Below are 19,188 nucleotides of genomic sequence, written 5' to 3'. Positions count from 1 at the left end.
AGCGGTAAGATGTAAATCCAGGGCTAAGCAATGTGAAGTGGACACCCGCTAGTCGAGAAGGAATGAAGGGTAGGGGTTCTCGGAGGAACCCCCGAGGCCAGGGGTCAGCAACCCACAGCTCTGGAGCCGCATGTGGCTCTTTTGTCCCTCTGCTGTGGCTCCAGTGGCAGGAGGTAAGTTGAGCAGCTCTTCGCGCTGTGGTTCCCTGTCGCCCGGTTGGCACCACAAGCTTTCTGTTAGGGTGGAGGCGGAAGCAGGGGGGCGCCAGGAGGAGACTCTATGGCAAGGGGCGGGTTTTCAGGTCAGCTCCACCACTGATAGGGCTTTCGGTTAGGACAGGTAGAGGAAATAGGGTGCCGCGCTAGTAGGAGACTCTATGGTGGTGGTGGGAACTGGACTTCCGGTCAGCTCCATGCTTTGCTAGGAGGAGACTCTATGGTGGTGGTGGGAACTGGACTTCCGGTAAGCTCCATGCTTTGCTAGGAGGAGACTCTATGGTGGTGGTGGTGGGAACTGGACTTCCGGTCAGCTCCAAGTTGCGCTAGGAGACTCTATGGTGGTGGTGGTTGGAACTGGATTTCCGGTCAGCTGCATGCTTTGCTAGGAGGAGACTCTATAGCGGTGGTGGTTGGAACTGGACTTCATGCTGCGCTAGGAGGAGACTCTATGGTAGGGGGAATGACTTCCAGTCGGCTCCAAAATTGAATTGGGGTGGGGGTGGGGACTTCCGATTAGGACCTTTGTGGCTCTTTTGAGTGTATAAGGTTGCCAACACCTGCCCTAGGCTGGCCCCAAATTGTTTGACCCTTCATGGGGCAGCGAGAAGGGTCTTTCGGGGGGAAAAAACAAAGCAGGTGGCTTTAAGTAAGGATGAAATCGAAGGATTCTTGGTGCGCCCTAAGCTTGCTGGTTTTCCTGACCCAACCGTCTAACAACATCAATGCTGTGAAGGGAATGGGGATTGTGGAGAAGGAAAAGGAGAGGAGGAGAAGGAAGGAACTGTGGGGACGTTGGTGCGCTCTGATCTAGGCTGTTTTCTCGCAGGCGTTTCACGACCCAACTAGGCAACTTCATCAGTGTTAGAAAGGAGCAGGGTTTATTTATTTATTTTATTAATTGGACGTCTATGCCGCCCTTCTCAAACGACTCGGGGCAGCGTACAACATAATAAAGTACAGTACACATGTATAGAAATCTAATATTAAAAATTACTGTAAAACCTAAAAAACCCCACATTTATCCCAACGCAAGCATCCACGTTTACCTAATCGGTCACTCATGGCAACGGCTGGAATTGATCTCGATACTCACGGACCCCGTGCCTGCCGGCAGAGATGGGTTGTCAGAACTTTGCGAAAGGCCAGGAGGGAGTTCATTCCAAAGGTCCGGGGCCTCCACAGAGAAGGCTCTTCCCCTAGGTCCTGCCGAACAACATTGTCTTGCTGACGGGACTTGGAGAAGGCCAACTCTATGGGACCTAATCGGCCGCTGGGTTACATGAGGCAGAAGACGTTCCTGTAGGTCAGGGGTAGGCAAAGTGGACTCTTCTATGACATGTGGACTTCCGCTCCCAGAATTCCTGAGCTGGCATGATTGGCTCAGGAATTCTGGGAGTTGAAGTCCACGAGTCATTGAAGAGCCAACTTTGCCTTCCCCCTGCTGTAGGTAGCCTGGTTCTGAGCTATGTAGGGCTTTATAAGTTTGCCCTACACATGGTGCTTCTAAGCCCTGATGGCGATACCTAGTTGGATCACAAAACGTCTGCAAGATCATTGAGGTTAGAGAGCGCCACATCCTTTTAACCCTGAGCTACAAACATTCTCCTTTACAGGGGTCAAACTGGTAGAATATGGGGGTCAGAGGGGTGGAAACCAAGATTTGGCATGCTAGATTGACCGGCTGATGCGGGAAACCTCTTCGGTTTAACTGGATTGCTGAACGTAAACAAAGGAATCGTCCTTGATTAAAGAGACTTTCTGGATTTTTACACCTTCTGGAATCCTACATCCTCGGAGTGCCTGAAGTCATCAGCAAACAATAATAATTCCTCATTTTCATCCAGTCTTTTAGAAGGTTGCAGACTGCAACTCAAATGCAATCAAATTTAAGGAGCGATGCCACCCAAAAGGCGAATTGCCTTTGATAATTCCGAGATGGCGAAAAAAGCGATCCTAACAACGGTTTTGTTGCCCTGAAGGACCACTTCATTTTTTATTTCTCAAGAGCACCAAAATTCTCCCGCTGGTAGAACTCGCAATGACCTAAACTGTTGGTTTTTTTTTAAAAAACAACCCCCAATACTTGCTTTGATGAAAAAAAGGAACCATCTGTATAACAAGGCACACCCATGTTTTTGGCAAAAGACTGGTTTTTTCCCCCTCTCTTCCCAAAATGATGTCGCCTCATTCCTTCCTTCCATCCATCCATCCTTTTTTTCCTAAATGGCCAGTGGGTCCTTTTGTGGCTGACCCTGTTCATGTCCACTTTGGAGTTTTGCCAAAACTTTGCTGGTAACAAGCCACCTTGTGACTCTGCGGGAACCTTTGACTCTGTCGCTTGTGGGGAGGGATGGGGAAAATGTGTGTTTTCCATCGATACGAAATGTTTTTTTTATATGATAAATATGTATATTATATATATATATAAGCACTAAGTTTTGTAAAAACAGGTTATGGAAAAGTTCTGCTATTTTAAAACACAACTCCAAAATTTCCTTCTTTGAAAAGAAAAAAAGGTTTGATGGGCTGGTCTCCCAAGATTTCTCTTGGGCTGTTGTGGGTTGGTATGTGTGTGTGTGTGTGTGTTGAAACTAGACTGTGTGGGTCCGATTTTGCACTACGAGGTCCGGCGCCAAGACTGGGCGATTCATCAAATGGCTGTTTTCAAGGGGAACGGGCAAGGAACGAGTTCGAATGCCGGTTATCTGCCATCGTGGAAGGCGAACCTGTTGACTTCAGAAATTGCAGGTTTTGCTACTTTGTGGGGCTGTCTCTCCGGTTCCAGGAGGTTGTGGCTGTGCCTTCAGCCGTTGTCCAGCTGAGGTGACCTCTGCCCCCGCCCCCAAAATGGAGTGACCAGCTGCTTTGCTGTTTCTAACCATTAGGAGCTTTCTCGACCGTAAACCAATTCTGGCAATTCTGTAAACCTCATCTTTTAAAACTCAGGTTCTCCAAATGGGCAACTTATGAAAAGGCTGGTTGACTTCAACTCCCAGAATCCCCCTAGTCACCGAGGCAACCACAGGGCGTTGAATTCTGGGAGTTGAAGTCCACAAGGCTTCAAAGGTTACCAAGCTTGGAGACCCCCCAACAAATGCAATGCCAGAGAAGGAATCAACCAGGTTGGTCTTTGCTCCAGCACCAAAGATGGAACAGTTTTGTTTTTAGGGTGGATTTTTTTTTTTGGTGATTTCCCAAATTAAATAGGAAGTTAAGTAGAGCTCATTCAATTGTTTTTCAGCTGATTTTCCCCCAACCCACCTTTCCATTCACTTGTGTCTGATTCCTTGAGAACGCCAACAGTAGTGATGGCAAACATTTTCGGCACCGAGTGACCAACCCTAAACATATTTCCATGTGCCAGAACACCAGAAACCTGAAAGCCAACTGGCGAGTGTATCCATCCCTGTTTTTTGGCTGTTTTCAGGGGCCTTTTAACCCCCAAAATGGCTTGACAGACTGTCCAGGACAAAAACATTTTGAAATTCCCTGATACAGTGATACCTTGTCTTACAAACTTAATTGGTTCCGGGATGAGGTTCTTAAGGTGAAAAGTTTGTAAGACGAAACAATGTTTCCCATAGGAATCAATGGAAAAGCGATTAATGCGTGCGAGCCCAAAATTCACCCCTTTTGCCAGCCCATTTTTGCACTGCTGGGATTCCCCTGAGACTCCCCTCCATGGGAAACCCCACCTCTGGACTTCTGTGTTTTTGCGATGCTGCAGGGGAATCCCAGCATTGCAAAAATGAGTGCTTCGCTGGCAATGGAAGTCCAGAGGTGGGGTTTCCCAGCGAAGGGAGCATCAGTGAAATCGCAGCATCGCAAAAACACCCAAGTCCTTGAAACCCAACTTCCAGACTTCCGTTACCAGCGAAGCGCCCGTTTTTGCACTGCTGGGATTCCCCTGCAGCATCACAAAAACACGGAAGCCCAGAGGTGGTGTTTCCCATGGAGGGGAGCCCCAGGGGAATCCCAGCAGTGCAAAAACGGGTGCTTCGCTGGCAACGGAAGTCCGGAGGCAGGGCATCCCAGCGGCGGCGGCGGGTTTGTAAGGTGAAAATAGTTTGTAAGAAGAGGCAAAAAAATCTTAAACCCCGGGTTTGTACCTCGAAAAGTTTGTATGATGAGGCGTTTGTAAGACGAGGTATCACTGTATTTCCCTGTAACTTGTGATCTAGTTAAAGCACGGTCGGAGATGACGTCATACCAAACGGCTAAGCCATGGAGAAATATCGGTAGCTGAGGAAGCAAGTTCCTGCCACAGTCATGCTCATTTTTGCTTGACTCGGCCAGGCAGCACGATCTGTTTCTTTAAAAAACATGATTTTCCCCTGACTTTTAAGTTTTAAGTGTTTTTTTCTCCCTGATTTATTCCATTTTTTTTCATGAATTCCCTGATAATTTTCGAACTGACAATTTTCCTGATTTCCAGGTTTGCTAGACACTCTGCTTGAGAACGGCCGAGAAAATGGTCTGGATTTTGGCTGTTTTCAGGCGCTTGGCACCTGCAAAAACCAGCTGGCACAGCAGATTCACCATCAAAATAATGCACTTGGGGAAAAGGAATCCTCAATCTGAGTCTTGCATTTGCAGTTCTGTGTTAGCAAAAACTTCAGAGGAGAAGGATTTAGGGGTAGTGATTTCTGACAGTCTCAAAATGGGTGAGCAGTGTGGTCGGGCGGTAGGGAAAGCAAGTAGGATGCTTGGCTGCATAGCTAGAGGTATAACAAGCAGGAAGAGGGAGATTGTGATCCCCTTATATAAAGCACTGGTGAGACCACATTTGGAATACTGTGTTCAGTTCTGGAGACCTCACCTACAAAAAGATATTGACAAAATTGAACGGGCTACAAGAATGGTGGAAGGTCTTAAGCATAAAACGTATCAGGAAAGACTTCATGAACTCCATCTGTATAGTCTGGAGGACAGAAGGAAAAGGGGGGACATGATCAAAACATTTAAATATGTTAAAGGGTTAAATAAGGTTCAGGAGGGAAGTGTTTTTAATAGGAAAGTGAACACAAGAACAAGGGGACACAATCTGAAGTTAGTTGGGGGAAAGATCAAAAGCAACGTGAGAAAATATTATTTTACTGAAAGAGTAGTAGATCCTTGGAACAAACTTCCAGTAGACGTGGTAGATAAATCCACAGTAACTGAATTTAAACATGCCTGGGATAAACATATATCCATTGTAAGATAAAATACAGAAAATAGTATAAGGGCAGACTAGATGGACCATGAGGTCTTTTTCTGCCGTCAGACTTCTATGTTTCTATGCCTGGCCTTCCTTTTCGGCAATACAGTAGTACCCCTAGATACGAACATAATTCGTTCCGTAAGGGAGCTTGTATCTCGAGGCACTCGTATCTGGAACAAGTTGTTTTTCCCCTCCGAGATAACCAAAAGCAAGGATTATTGCGCCACCTAGTGGACGCTCAGCTCGTATCCCGAATTTCAGCTCGGAACTAGAACAGAAATGTCTCTCCCCTCCTAGCTCGTATCTTGAAATACTCGCATGTAGAGCAGCTCGTATCTAGAGGTACTACTGTATTTTTTTCAGGAGTGGTTTGCCGTTGCCGCCTTTCTAAGGCAGGGAGAAAACGGCTGGCCCAAGATGGTACTAGAACTCCTCATCGCCTAGCTTGTCGCCTTCACCACCGCACCGTGCTCTTTCCAGGAGGGGCGGTTAAGAAATCATGAAATTTGGGTCGATATAAACGGGGCACTCTTTAGCTGTGGTTCTCCACCTTTCTCATGCCGTGACCCCTTAATACCATTCCTTATGTTGTGGTGACCCCTAGCCATAAGTCCAGCGCCAATTCTCCCAACAGAGCTTGAAGCTGATTGGCAGGAAGGTCAAGATTGGCAGGAAGGTCCCCTCTGTAAGCACCTGACTGGTCGGATTGTAAAAATAGGTTCCAAGGTGCCAGAATAGAAGCTTTAGTTCCCGACACCGTGGGAAACTTGTCTTTTCCCATAGGTCTTAGGCGACCCCTGTGAAAGTTGTTCGACCCCCCGAAAGGGGTCCCGACCCCCAGGTTGAGAACCACTGCTTTAGCTGATGCTGGTAGTAGTTAAAAATAAGCGCAATCGAACCCCAAAAGCACAACAGATTGGAGGCGATGTTGAAAGGACCACCCTTTGTTTTGCAATTGCAAAAATAATATAAGAATTTTGAATTTTTGCCAAATCAACAGAGTGGAAGTGTTGCCTTAAGGAAGGCATCACCGTCCAGGTTTCGTGTTGCTGTTAAAGACACCTCGAGTACTGTATCGTTTTGGCCACACTACAGTGGTACCTCGGCATACGAGTTGAATTCGTTCCAGACCCGAGCTCGTAAGTCGATCAACTCGCATCTCGAACGAATGCCTTTAGACTTTGTTTTTCGCGCCGCGATAACCAGAAGCAAGGATTCTTGCGCCACCTAGTGGAAGCTCGGCTCGTATCCTGAATTTGAGCTTGGGTGTCGAATAGAAATTTCGCTCGCGTCGTGGCTTGTAACTTGGAATACTCACATGTGGAGCAGCTCGTATCTAGAGGTACTACTGTATTTAAAAAAAGATGTTGAGACTCTAGAAGGAGTGCAGAGAAGAGCAACCAGGATTAAGGGACTGGATTATAAAACCTATGATGAACAGTTGCAGGAACTGGGCCTGGTTAGTCTATTAAAGAGAAGTACCAAGGGAGACAGGATAGCAGTCTTCCATCTATCTTCTTCCTTCTATCAACCTTCTCCTTTTCTTCCTCCCATCATCTTTCTCCCTCCCTCCCTTTTATCAACTTCTTTCCTTCCTTCCATCACCTTCCTTCCTTCTATCAACTTCCCCTTCTGTTCTTCTTTCCACAATCTTCTTTCCTTAATCATCTATATTCCAACCTTTCTTCTATCATTTTCCTTCCTTCCATTTATCTTCTTCCGTCAACTCCCTCCTTCCTTCCATGGTCTTCCTTCATCATCTATTTTCCAACCTTTCTTCTATCATTTTCCTTCCTTCCATCTATCTTCTTCCTTCTATCAACCGTCTCCTTTTCTTCCTTCCATCATCTTCCTTCCTTCCTTTTATCAACTTCTTTCCTTCTTTCCCATCTTCCTTCCATCAACTTCCCCTTCTGTCCTTTTTTCCACAATCTTCTTTCCTTAATCATCTATATTCCAACCTTTCTTCTATCATTTTCCTTCCTTCCATTTCTCTTCTTCCTTCTGTCAACTCCCTCCTTCCTTCCATGGTCTTCCTTCATCATCTATTTTCCAACCTTTCTTCTATCATTTTCCTTCCTTCCATCTATCTTCTTCCTTCTATCAACCTTCTCCTTTTCTTCCTTCCATCATCTTCCTTCCTTCCTTTTATCAACTTCTTTCCTTCCATGATCTTCCTTCTTTCCATCTTCCTTCCATCAACTTCCCCTTCTGTCCTTTTTTCCACAATCTTCTTTCTTTAATCATCTATATTCCAACCTTTCTTCTATCATTTTCCTTCCTTCCATTTATCTTCTTCCTTCTGTCAACTTCTTCCTTCCATGGTCTTCCTTCATCATCTATTTTCCAACCTTCCTTCTATCACTTTCCTTCCTTCCATCTATCTTCTTCCTTCTATCAATCTCCTTTTCTTCCTTCCATCATCTTCCTTCCTCCCTCCCTTCCTTTTATCAACTTCTTTCCTTCCTTCCACGATCTTCCTTCTTTCCATCTTCCTTCCTTCTATCAACTTCCCCTTCTGTCCTTTTTTCCACTATCTTCTTTCCTTAATCATCTACATTCTTCCAATGTTTGAGGCGCTGCCCCAGAGAGGTGGGGGTCCAACTACACTGCTCAAAAAAATTAAGGGAACACTCAAATAACACATCCTAGATCTGAATGGATGAAATATTCACATTAAATACTTCATTCTGTACAAAGTTGAATGTGCTGATAACAGAATGAAATTGTCAATCAGTGGTGCTTTCTAAGTGGACAGTTTGATTTCACAGAAGTTTGATTTACTTGGAGTTATATTGTGTTAAATGTTCCCTTTATTTTTTGGAGCAATGTATTTCACAAGGCCAGGAAAGGAATAATTGTGGATATTATTTCAGACATCTCTCTCTATTAGTGTATTGTGGATAAAGGAGAGATTCGACCTGGAAATAAGGAGAGGTTCTCTGACAATGAAAGCAATGAACCCATAGAAAACTTTAGAAGTTTTGGGAGCTTCATCACAGGAAGCTTTCAAGAAGAGATTGGACCACGGCTGGTCAGACATGGTGTAAGGTCTCCTGCTTGGATGGCAGGGCTGGACTAGATGACCTACAGGGAGTGGACAAAAAAAATGGAAACATTCGACTTTTTGCATCATGTTTGAACATGTTCAAATCAATCAAAACTTGACATATTTTAATGTATTTTAAAAAAATGTTATTTGATGTTTTTTTAAACTACCTTTTTTTTTTTTACATAAATTTAAGGAAATTGGTTATAACCTTCTAGAAATGGCAGATCTCTGACCGTGCTCGAATGGTAGGCGCTAGTGTAACAGAAAGTGCCCGAATGTTTGGCGTTTCATGAGGTCATGTCTCAAAAAGTAATGACTGTTTTTGAAAGAGACGGGGAAAACGTCCTCAGCCAAGCACAGGTCTGGTCGAAAGTTGAAGTCGTCTGAGAGAGACCGGTCAGACTCTAAAGCAAATTGCGAGAGCGGATCGCAAGACTGCAGCTCCTAAAATCACTTCAGAGCCCAATAGACACGTACAGAACCCAGTTTCCACAAAAAAAGCTTCACAAATCTGGATTTTCAAGGCGTTTCCATTTTTTTGTCCACCCCCTGTATACCCTCCCAACTCTTATTATCTAATTTTTGGAACCAAAGATTCAAGATCACCAAGTGTTCCTTTATTCAACACATCAAAGGACAGCCAAGACCCTCTTCCCCCCCCTCTGTTAAGCCCCAGAGGCGCCCGCATTTCCCTGGCACCTCCGTCCCATAAAGCACATCGGATGCGAAGGGCATTGTGGGTAATTCTTGTTTCTTTTGCCATCTATGTACATTCTTTTTTTTTTTTTAAAGAAAAAACTCTGCCCGGGCGCAAAAAGGAGTTGGTTTTCCACGGTGGGCATACACAGCAGTGACGGAACAGATGTTAAGCATCTGGTGGCAGAAAAAATATTTTTAAAAGGGTGTTTTTGGGGTGGGGTGGGGGGAGAGGGAGGGAAAGGAGGTCCTGGGGGTTGAAGAGGGGGAAGAGAAGCCAGAGGCTTGGGGAGGGGGCTCCTTTCGTCATAGAAGCATGTTGGGAATGCATGCAGATCTCGAAATTGCGTGTGTGTTTGTGTGTTCCTTAGTGGCACCCCAATAACCCGTCCCTCTACCCCGTGGGGGCTTTGCTCCTTTGTGGAATAAATATGGCACTTTCCGGTGAGCACGTGGGATGCTCGTACCCCCGAAGCCAAGTTTGGGATGATGGGATTGAACTTCTGTGACCCCACCCCCACCCCCCCCACCCCCATAAAATGCCTGAATTTTAAACAACCATCCCAGGAGAAGTTTGCAAAGAGATGGTGGGTTGTGGGGAAGGAGAAGAAACCGAGGCAATCTCAGGTTGGGGTGAGAAAAGGCAATTTTTCCCTATTCAAAGTTTTCCTATTTCTTTCAGGGAGGGGTCTTCCGCCTCCCCCCTTCCTGTAAAAACAACCCCACCCCCCTCAATTGCTCAGCGGCCTCTTTTAATTTCTCAAGTTTCCAAATTTTCTCGCAGTAAAGCGATGGGACAGAAATCCCCGGGAACCAAACTTTTGGCTCCTTGTTTTCTCCCTTTGCCCAGAAGGTTGCAACCTCCATGAGGACTAGGCTCTTTTGCTCCCCAGCCCCTGCTTCCCCCCCCCCCTGCTGTTTTTCTGAATCTGAATTTCGATCCAAGGAAGCAAGAAATACAAGGGAAGGGCTCCCTGCCATCTTTTGAGGTTAAAATAGCACGAGAAAAGGAGGGAAGGCTCAATTCTTTCTTTCTTTCTTTCTTTCTTTTTCTTTCTTTCTTTCTTTCTGACAACCATTTCTTACAGCAGTTACAGGTTTTTTTGTTTTTTTCAGTTCGAGATCACCCAGGAAAAAAAGACACCCCACTGAATTCGGGCAGAGGGAGGGAAGGAAGGAAAAAACGGGAGCGTGAGCTATATAAAGAAAAGGAGAGGAAGAATATTTCTACTTCCGGTGGCGAAGAGAAGGGGAAGTGGGGGAAGGATGCAGAGAGGTTCCTAAAATTAGGAGCATCTTATGGGGTGGGTCAGAGGGGGGAACAAGAGATAAGAAAGCTGCAAACCTAGTTCAGCAGATTTTTCAATATGTCGTTCGATGCCCTCCCACCACCCTGACGTCGGAAAACTCACATCTCATTAGGGAAGGAAGGCAGTGAAGGGGGTGGTTGGGAATCATTTCATTTGTGGGGGTTTCTTGCTTTTGAGGGGTGGTGGTGGTGGTGGTGGAGTGTTTTCCTCCAAGGATTCCCCCCCTCCTCTCTCCCCATTTACACAGGGGTGGGTGGGGGCTTCTTTCCCAAGTTTTTAAAACTACCCGATATAACCACAGTTTCATGATTATTCCAGTGCATTTTCTAAGCTCAGTGTTTCGCCATTTTGGGGGGGGGGGGGGAGAGGGAAAAGGGGATGATGATAATAATAATAACAATATTATAATAATAATAATAATAAAACACAATCAGTAAGCTTGGAACGCAGACATCAAGCTGACTTGGCAAGTTCCTTCATAAGATACGAGTAACAGTGATTATAGCCATGACACAGGAGGGAGTATTTTTTTTGTTGTTGGTGGTGGTGGTGGTGTGGATTTTCGTTAATGGCTGGGTCTTCGTGGTTGGCGAAGGTGGTTATTCGGGCTTTTTCTTCACCGTGCCGGGCAGCTTTGCTTGAATCCTGGGGAAAGAAAGAGAGGAAGGAAAGAAAAGAAAGAGGGAGGGAGGGAAGGAAGGGAAAAGAAAGAGAAGGAAGGAGAAGGAGAGAGAGAAGGGAAAAGAGAAAGAAAGAGAAGGAAGGAAGGGGGAGGGAGGGAAAAGAAAGAGAAGGAAGGAAAGAAAGAAAGAAAAGAAAGGGAGGGAAGGAAGGAAGGGAAAAGAAAGAAAGAGAAGGAAGGAGAGGGAGAGAGAGAGAAGGAGGGAGGGAAAGGAAAAGAGAAAGAAATAGAAGGAAGGAAAGAAAGAAAGAAAAGAAAGAGGGAGGGAGGGAAGGAAGGAAGGGAAAAGAAAGAAGGAAGGAGAGGGAGAGAGAGAAGGAGGGAGGGAAAGGAAAAGAGAAAGAAAGAAGGAAGGGGGAGGGAGGGAGGGAAAAGAAAGAGAAGGAAGGAAGGAAAGAAAGAAGAAAGAAAAGAAAGGGAGGGAAGGAAGGGAAAAGAAAGAAAGAGAAGGAAGGAGAGGGAGAGAGAGAAGGAGGGAGGAAAAGGAAAAGAGAAAGAAAGAGAAGGAAGGAAGGAAGGAAGGAAGGAAGGAAGGAAGGAAGGGAAAGACACTGAGAACGGAGGATCGGGCCACGGAAAAGTCCCTTGGAGGGTTCTTGCTGCAGCCGATTCTCAAATTATTTTAAAAGAATGAATATTGACCCTTCAAAGCTCAACAGGCCTTCGGAGAAGCTAAAACACAGCGTATTTTTGCAACTGTCAACCTCCGTGCTCTTTCCAAAATAAGGCCTTCCTCTCCCTCTGTATACTTTTCTTCTTTCTCTCCCATCTGTTATATTCCTTCCTTTCCCTCCCCCTTCCTTCATCATCTATTTTTCTTCCTTCTTTTCCTTCCAGCTATCTTCCTTCCTTCCTTCTCTTTATCAACTTCCTTCTTTCCTTCCTTCCATGACCTTCTTTCCTTCATCATCTATTTTCCTTCCTTCCTTCCTTTCTCCATTCCTTCCTTTTATCAACTTCCTCCTTCCTTCCATGGTCTTCCTTCATCATCTATTTTCCAACCTTCCTTTTTTCATTTTCCTTCCTTCCTTCCATCTATCTTCTTCCTTCTATCAATCTTCTCCTTTTCTTCCTTCCATCATATTCCTTCCTTCCTCGCTTCCTTCCTTTTATCAACTTCTTTCCTTCCTTCCATGATCTTCCTTCTTTCCATCTTCCTTCCTTCTATCAACTTCCCCTTCTGTCCTTCTTTTCACTATCTTCTTTCCTTAATCATCTATATTCCAACCTTTCTTCTATCATGTTACTTCCTTCCTTCCATTTATCTTCTTCCTTCTGTCAACTTCCTCCTTCCTTCCATGGTCTTCCTTCATCATCTATTTTCCAACCTTCCATCTATCATTTTCCTTCCTTCCTTCCATCTATCTTCTTCCTTCTATCAACCTTCTCCTTTTCTTCCTTCCATCATCTTCCTTCCTTCCTCCCTCCCTTTTATCAACTTCTTTCCTTCCTTCCATGATCTTCCTTCTTTCCATCTTCCTTCCATCAACTTCCCCTTCTGTCCTTCTTTTCACTATCTTCTTTCCTTAATCAACTATATTCCAACTTCTTCCTTCTATCATTTTCCTTCCTTCCTTCCATTTATTTTCTTCCTTCTATCAACTTCCTCCTTCCTTCCACGGTCTTCTTTCATCATCTATTTTCCAACCTTCCTTCTATCATTTTCCTTCCTTCCATCTATCTTCTTCCTTCTATCAACCTTCTCCTTTTCTTCCTTCCATCATCTTCCTTCCTTCCTCCCTTCCTTTTATCAACTTCTTTCCTTCCTTCCATGATCTTCCTTCTTTCCATCTTCCGTCCTTCTATCAACTTCCCCTTCTGTCCTTCTTTTCACTATCTTCTTTCCTTAATCATCTGTATTCCAACCTTTCTTCTATCATTTTCCTTCCATTTATCTTCTTCCTTCTGTCAACTTCCTCCTTCCTTCAAAGGTCTTCCTTCATCATCTATTTTCCAACCTTCCATCTATCCTTTTCCTTCCTTTCCTTCCATCTTCCTTCCTTCCATCAACTTCCTTCTTTTTTCCCCTTTCATCATCATCTTCCTTCCTTCCTTCCTCGCTTCCTTCCTTTTATCAACTTCTTTCCTTCCTTCTATGATCTTCCTTCTTTCCATCTTCCTTCCTTCTATCAACTTCCCCTTCTGTCCTTCTTTCCACAATCTTCTTTCCTTAATCATCTCTTTTCCAACCTTTCTTCTATCATTTTCCTTCCTTCCATTTATCTTCTTCCTTCTTTTCAACTTTCTCCTTTCTTCCATGGTCTTCCTTCATCATCTATTTTCCAACCTTCCATCTATCATTTTCCTTCCTTCCTTTCCTTCCATCTATCTTCCTTCCTTCCATCAACTTCCTTCTTCTTTTTCCTTTCATCATCTTCCTTCCTTCCTTCCTTCCATTTATCTTCTTCCTTCTGTCAACTCCTTCTTTCCTTCCATGGTCTTCCTTCATCATCTATTTTCCAACCTTCCATCTATCATTTTCCTTCCTTCCTTTCCTTCCATCAACTTCCTTCTTCTTTTTCTTTTCATCATCTTCCTTCCTTCCTTCCTTCCATTTATCTTCTTCCTTCTGTCAACTCCTTCTTTCCTTCCATGGTCTTCCTTCATTATCTATTTTCCAACCTTCCATCTATCATTTTCCTTCCTTCCTTTCCTTCCATCTATCTTCCTTCCTTCTATCAACTTCCTTCTTCTTTTTCCTTTCATCATCTTCCTTCCTTCCTTCCATTTATCTTCTTCCTTCTGTCAACTCCTTCTTTCCTTCCATGGTCTTCCTTCATCATCTATTTTCCAACCTTCCATCTATCATTTTCCTTCCTTCCTTTCCTTCCATCTATCTTCCTTCCTTCTATCAACTTCCTTCTTCTTTTTCCTTTCATCATCTTCCTTCCTTCCTTCCATTTATCTTCTTCCTTCTGTCAACTCCTTCTTTCCTTCCATGGTCTTCCTTCATCATCTATTTTCCAACCTTCCATCTATCATTTTCCTTCCTTCCTTTCCTTCCATCTATCTTCCTTCCTTCTATCAACTTCCTTCTTCTTTTTCCTTTCATCATCTTCCTTCCTTCCTTCCTTCCTTCCATTTATCTTCTTCCTTCTGTCAACTCCCTCCTTCCTTCCATGGTCTGCCTTCATCATCTGTTTTCCAACCTTCCATCTATCATTTTCCTTCCTTCCTTTCCATCTATCTTCCTTCCTTCCACCAACTTCTTTCTTTTTTTCCCTTTCATCATCATCTTCCTTCCTTCCGTTCATCCATCATCTTCCTCCCTCCCTGTGAAGCCCAACTTCTTCAGTTTTGGTCTCTGACCTTCTTTCATCTCCAAGGGAAGCCCTGCGACAGCCCCCCCCCCCCCCTTAGTAGACCTAAGCCACCTCCAGCCATTCCGAGGAGTGGGCAGTGGGTAGAAAGGTCTCACAACTACGAGACCGAGTCTCCTCTTCCCACCTCGGTCCTCGGAGACTACCTAGAACCGCTCAGCATCGCTTTTGTGCCACTCACTTTGTAATGGCGGATTTGGTTTGATCCCGGACGATCCCGACATAATGGTCGATCTGAGTCTGAGAACCAAAAGCAACAGGGGAGACAGTCAGGGATGAGCAAAGACGGTCGTACGTTGTCAAGTTTATACATCTCTGTCCAAGATGGCAGTCGGGGGAACCCAGGAGTTGAATATAAGGAGAGTTTACAAGCGTATTCTCTCTACAAGAATATGAACTGCTGTCAAAGCAAATTGGGATTTTGGAATTTCAATGGAATTCACAGTGAGCTGGGCTTACATCAGTCTTGTGACTCAAGACTAATGACACATCTGACCCCTCCTTCTCTCTCATTATTATTATTATTATTATTATTATTATTATTATTATCATCATTATTATCATTATTATTATCATCATCCCAGCGACCAGTTAGGTCCCACAGAGTTGGGCTTCTCCGGGTCCCGTCGACTAAACAATGCCATTTGGCGGGACCCAGGGGAAGAGCCTTCTCTGTGGCGGCCCCAACCCTCTGGGACCAACTCCCCCCAGAGATCAGAATTGCCCCCACCCTCCTCGCCTTTTGCAAGCTCCTTAAAATCCACCTCAGTCGTCAGGCATGGGGGAAACTGAGATATGCCCTTCCCCCTAGGCCTATACAATTTATGCATGGTATGTTTGTGTGTATGTTTGGTTTTTTTTTTAAATTAGGGTTTTTAAAATTATTTTAAATATTAGATTTGTTATATGTTGTTTCACTATTGTTGTTAGCTGCCCCGAGTCTGCGGAGAGGGGCGGCATACTAATCTAATAAGTAAGTAAGTAAGTAAGTAAGTAAGTAAGTAAGTAAGTAAGTAAGTAAGTAAGTAAACAAACATACAAATAAATATTGTTGTTGTTTTGTTGTGTTGTTGTTGTTGTTATTATTATTATTATTATTATTATTATTATTATTATTAATTAGATCTGTATGCCGCCCCTCTCCGCAGACTCATTTCATAGCTCAGGTCTATCACCCTCTGCTCTTAAAATCAGTGTTTCCTGACCTCGGGCACTTTAATATAAGCCGAGGTGGCGCAGTGGGTAGAGTGCGGTACTGCAGGTCACTAAAGCTGACTGTTAGATCTGCAAGTCAGCAGTTCAAATCTCATCACCGGCTCAAGGTTGACTCAGCCTTCCATCCTCCCGAGGTGGGTAAAATGAGGACCCGGATTGTGGAGGGCAATAGGCAGGCCGTTTAAAGTGCTATTGCTAACATGTTGCAAGCCGCCCTGAGTCTAAGGAGAAGGGCGGCATAAAAATTCAAACAAACAAATAAATAAATACCTTGTGGACTTCAACTCCCAGAATTCCCCAGCCCGTCCTGCTTTGGGCCTTTGCTGGCTGGGGAATTCTGAGAGTTGAATTCTACATGTCTTAAAAGTGCCCGAGATCGGGAAATGCTACCTTTAGATTCTCTAATTCTCTAAAGGGGAAAGATTAGAAGTAACTTGAGAAAATATTATTTTACTGAAAGAGTAGTAAGTAGATCCTTGGAACAAACTTCCAGCAGACTTGGTTGGTAAATCCACAGGAACTGAATTTAAACATGCCTGGGATCAGCATAGATCCATTGTAAGATAAAATACAGGAAATAGTATAAGGGCAGACTAGATGGACCATGAGGTCTTTTTCTGCCGTCAATCTTCTATGTTTCTATGTTTCCGGTTCCCACTTTTTTTTTTTTTTTTTTAAAAGAAAGAATAAAATGAGGCGATATTCCACGTTTGAAAAATAAAAAATAAATAAAGCACACTGCCTCCCGTTCTTAATTTACTCTTCCGGCTCTAACAAGCTACCCATCCCCTGGTCCAAACACCCAAAGGATGGGATCAAAAATCCTGCTCCCTTTTTTTGGGAATACACAGCAAGTTTCAAAGCTTGAGAAAAAGTCTGTGATTCCCTGTTTTATTTTTTAAAATTTATGAATTAGACTTCTATGTCGCCCTTCTCGAAGCGACTCGGGGAGGTGTACAACGCAATAAATACAAACAATATATGTGTAGAAATCTAATTACAGTGGTGCCTCTACTTAAGAACGCCTCTACTTAAGAACTTTTCTAGATAAGAACCGGGTGTTCAAGATTTTTTTTGCCTCTTCTTAAGAACTATTTTCTACTTAAGAACCAGAGCCCAGAAAAATTTCCCAGGACATTTGAGAGGGGCACAAAGGCCCGGCCAGTTTCCTGCCATTCCCCCTTTAATCCCGGCCATCTCGGGCTTTTCTGGGCTACCAGAGGAGCCTTTCAGTGGCGCTTAAGGAGGCTTTGGCAGTCAAGAGCGAACAAAGCATTTTCCTTTCTCTGGGCGCTTGGAGGGGGAATAAACCACTTTGACTCCCTCGCGCTCCTCCCATAACCTAGCGCGAGGTTGCCTCCTGGAGCGTCTGGGCACGGAAAGGCAAAAAGGGGGGCTCCGCTTCAACTCAGCTTCAGCCAAAACGAGGAGTCTCCACAGTGAAGGAAAGGCGCTGGCTACAAAGCACGCGAGTGAGAGAAGAGGGGAGCCCATCAGCATGGGAAGGAAGAGGAAGCAGGTAGCAGCAGCAGCCCCCTTTCAGTCAAGGAGCGGGAGGTTCCCCCCTTTTGCCTGTCTGGGTTTGTCTCTCTGGCGGAGTGTATGGGAGGCAGCCTAGCGCCAGGTGTATGGGAGGCGCGTGCTCCTCCTTGCCGCCTCAGTCCCTCTTTTTTAAATTATTTTTAGCCTTAAAGTTTTGGATTTTTTTGATTCCCCTCACCTCACCTTCTTCCTTCGGCAGCGACTGTCCTCCTCCTCTCCTTCCTCCTCCTCCCACCCAAATTCCGAGCTTTTATTTCTTTCCTAATGGGTTTGCACGCATAGTTTGCTTTTACATTGATTCCTATGGGAAAAATGGCTTCTACAGTGATCCCTCTATTATCGCGAGGGTTCCGTTCCAAGACCCCTCGCGATAATCGATTTTTCGCGATGTAGGGTTGCGGAAGTAAAAACACCATCTGCGCATGCGCGCCCTTTTTTTTCTATGGCCGCGCATGCGTAGATGGTGGAGTTTGCGTTCCCCGCCGCCCACGCAAAGGGGAAACCCCGATTCGGCTCCTCGCTGCTGCTGCGCTACCGAGCAGATCAGCTGCTGGGCGGCCGAAGGAACCTTCCCTGGGTCTTCCCCCTCTTGCTGGCGGGCGGGCGAGCGGCGGGCATCAGCGAGGAGCTGGGGTTTCCCCTTTGCGTGGGCGCCCGGGAAGACCCAGGTTGGGGGTTCGGGGGGGGTGCTGGGAAGCCCCCCAGGCCGGCTGCGACCTTTTAAAACAGCCGCGCCGCTTCCCAGCTGAGTCCTGAAGCCAAACGCGGAAGTGGTTTTTTTTTAAATTAATATTTTTTTTAAAATCGCGATATAGCGTTTCGCGAAGATCGAGATCGCGAAACTCGAGGGATCACTGTACTTACAAACCTTTCTACTTAAGAACCTGGTCACGGAATGAATTAAGTTCTTAAGCAGAGGGACCACTGTATTTTAAAAGAAGCATGCAAAATTAGCAAAATTCTAAAAAAAAAGAAAAGCCCATGCACAGTCACCCGCATTCATCCAATTCAATCACTCACAACAGAGACAATCCCGTTGCTCACGATCGCCATGCCCATCGGCAGAGGTGCGTCTTCAGAGCTTTACGAATGGCCGGGAGGGAGGGAGGGAGCGGTACATAACTCTGGAGGAAGTTCGTTCCAGAGGGCCGGGGCCGCCACAGAGAAGGCTCTTCCCCTACACCCCGCCAGATGACATTGTCTGTCTGACGGGACTTGGAGAAGGCCGACTCTGTGGGTCCTGACCGACCGCTGGGACGCATGAGGCGGAAGACGTTCCCATAAGTAATGTGGTCCTAAGCCATGTAGGGCTGAAAGGCCAGGAAGCCCCCTAATATTGTCAAACCACCTACTTTCCCCCCCAAACCCCATTATTTCAGCAATCCTGGGAGACACACATCATATTATTATTATTATTATTATAATTATGATTTCTGAATGGCTTGCCCAGAATTCTTGAGATTGAAACCACCTACCTTATATTTCTCATAAACGACCGGCATGCTGAAAACCAGCAATTCCCCTGAAAAAAAGAGAAAGAAAGGGGGGGGGGAGGGCAAGATGTATAGGTCAAAACGCCAAAAATCAGCTGGCCAGCAGCCCCATGCACATTGCAGCTGAGCTAGGGCAACGGCTCGTGTGCCAGCAGATATGGCTCCGCGTGCCACCTGTGCCACCCGTGCCATAGGCTCGCCATCACCGTTTCCGTCTCTGTTTACAACTTACCGAGGATGAGGAGGGTGATCCCATTAAAAATGGCCCCGACGTACGTCATCAGCCACATGACGACTGCGAGCTGCGGACCAAAACAGGACAGGGCACAATTAGCAAAAAGGGGAGGGCAGGGATCTGCGGCCTGAGATAGAGGTCATGTTTTCCCCTGCCCACTGCGGTGTCCGACTCTACTCATCTCCGTTTCTTAACCAAGGGGTCCGGAGTTGTCCGAAGACG

General features: G+C 45.3%; 1 protein-coding gene across 1 annotated transcript in view; it reads right to left on the bottom strand.

The window, feature by feature from the left end:
- Window positions 1-9,068: 9,068 nt before the first annotated feature.
- The window catches only part of RTN3 (reticulon 3), a 72,885-nt gene continuing 62,765 nt past the window's right edge, over window positions 9,069-19,188 (bottom strand). The window contains exons 6-9 of the mRNA XM_070766585.1: window positions 18,964-19,033; window positions 18,714-18,760; window positions 14,663-14,721; window positions 9,069-11,124 (exon numbers count right to left, since the gene is read on the bottom strand). Of these exons, the coding sequence (XP_070622686.1) occupies window positions 11,079-11,124; window positions 14,663-14,721; window positions 18,714-18,760; window positions 18,964-19,033 (222 nt within the window). The 3' untranslated portion in view covers window positions 9,069-11,078. The remainder of the gene's footprint in view (window positions 11,125-14,662; window positions 14,722-18,713; window positions 18,761-18,963; window positions 19,034-19,188) is intronic.

Source organism: Erythrolamprus reginae, chromosome 13 (genome assembly GCF_031021105.1).
Source record: "Erythrolamprus reginae isolate rEryReg1 chromosome 13, rEryReg1.hap1, whole genome shotgun sequence".
In the NCBI taxonomy this organism is placed as follows: Eukaryota; Metazoa; Chordata; class Lepidosauria; order Squamata; family Dipsadidae; genus Erythrolamprus; species Erythrolamprus reginae.
Note: the sequence above shows the minus strand (reverse complement) of the source record. Positions and strands in the feature narration are given on the sequence as shown.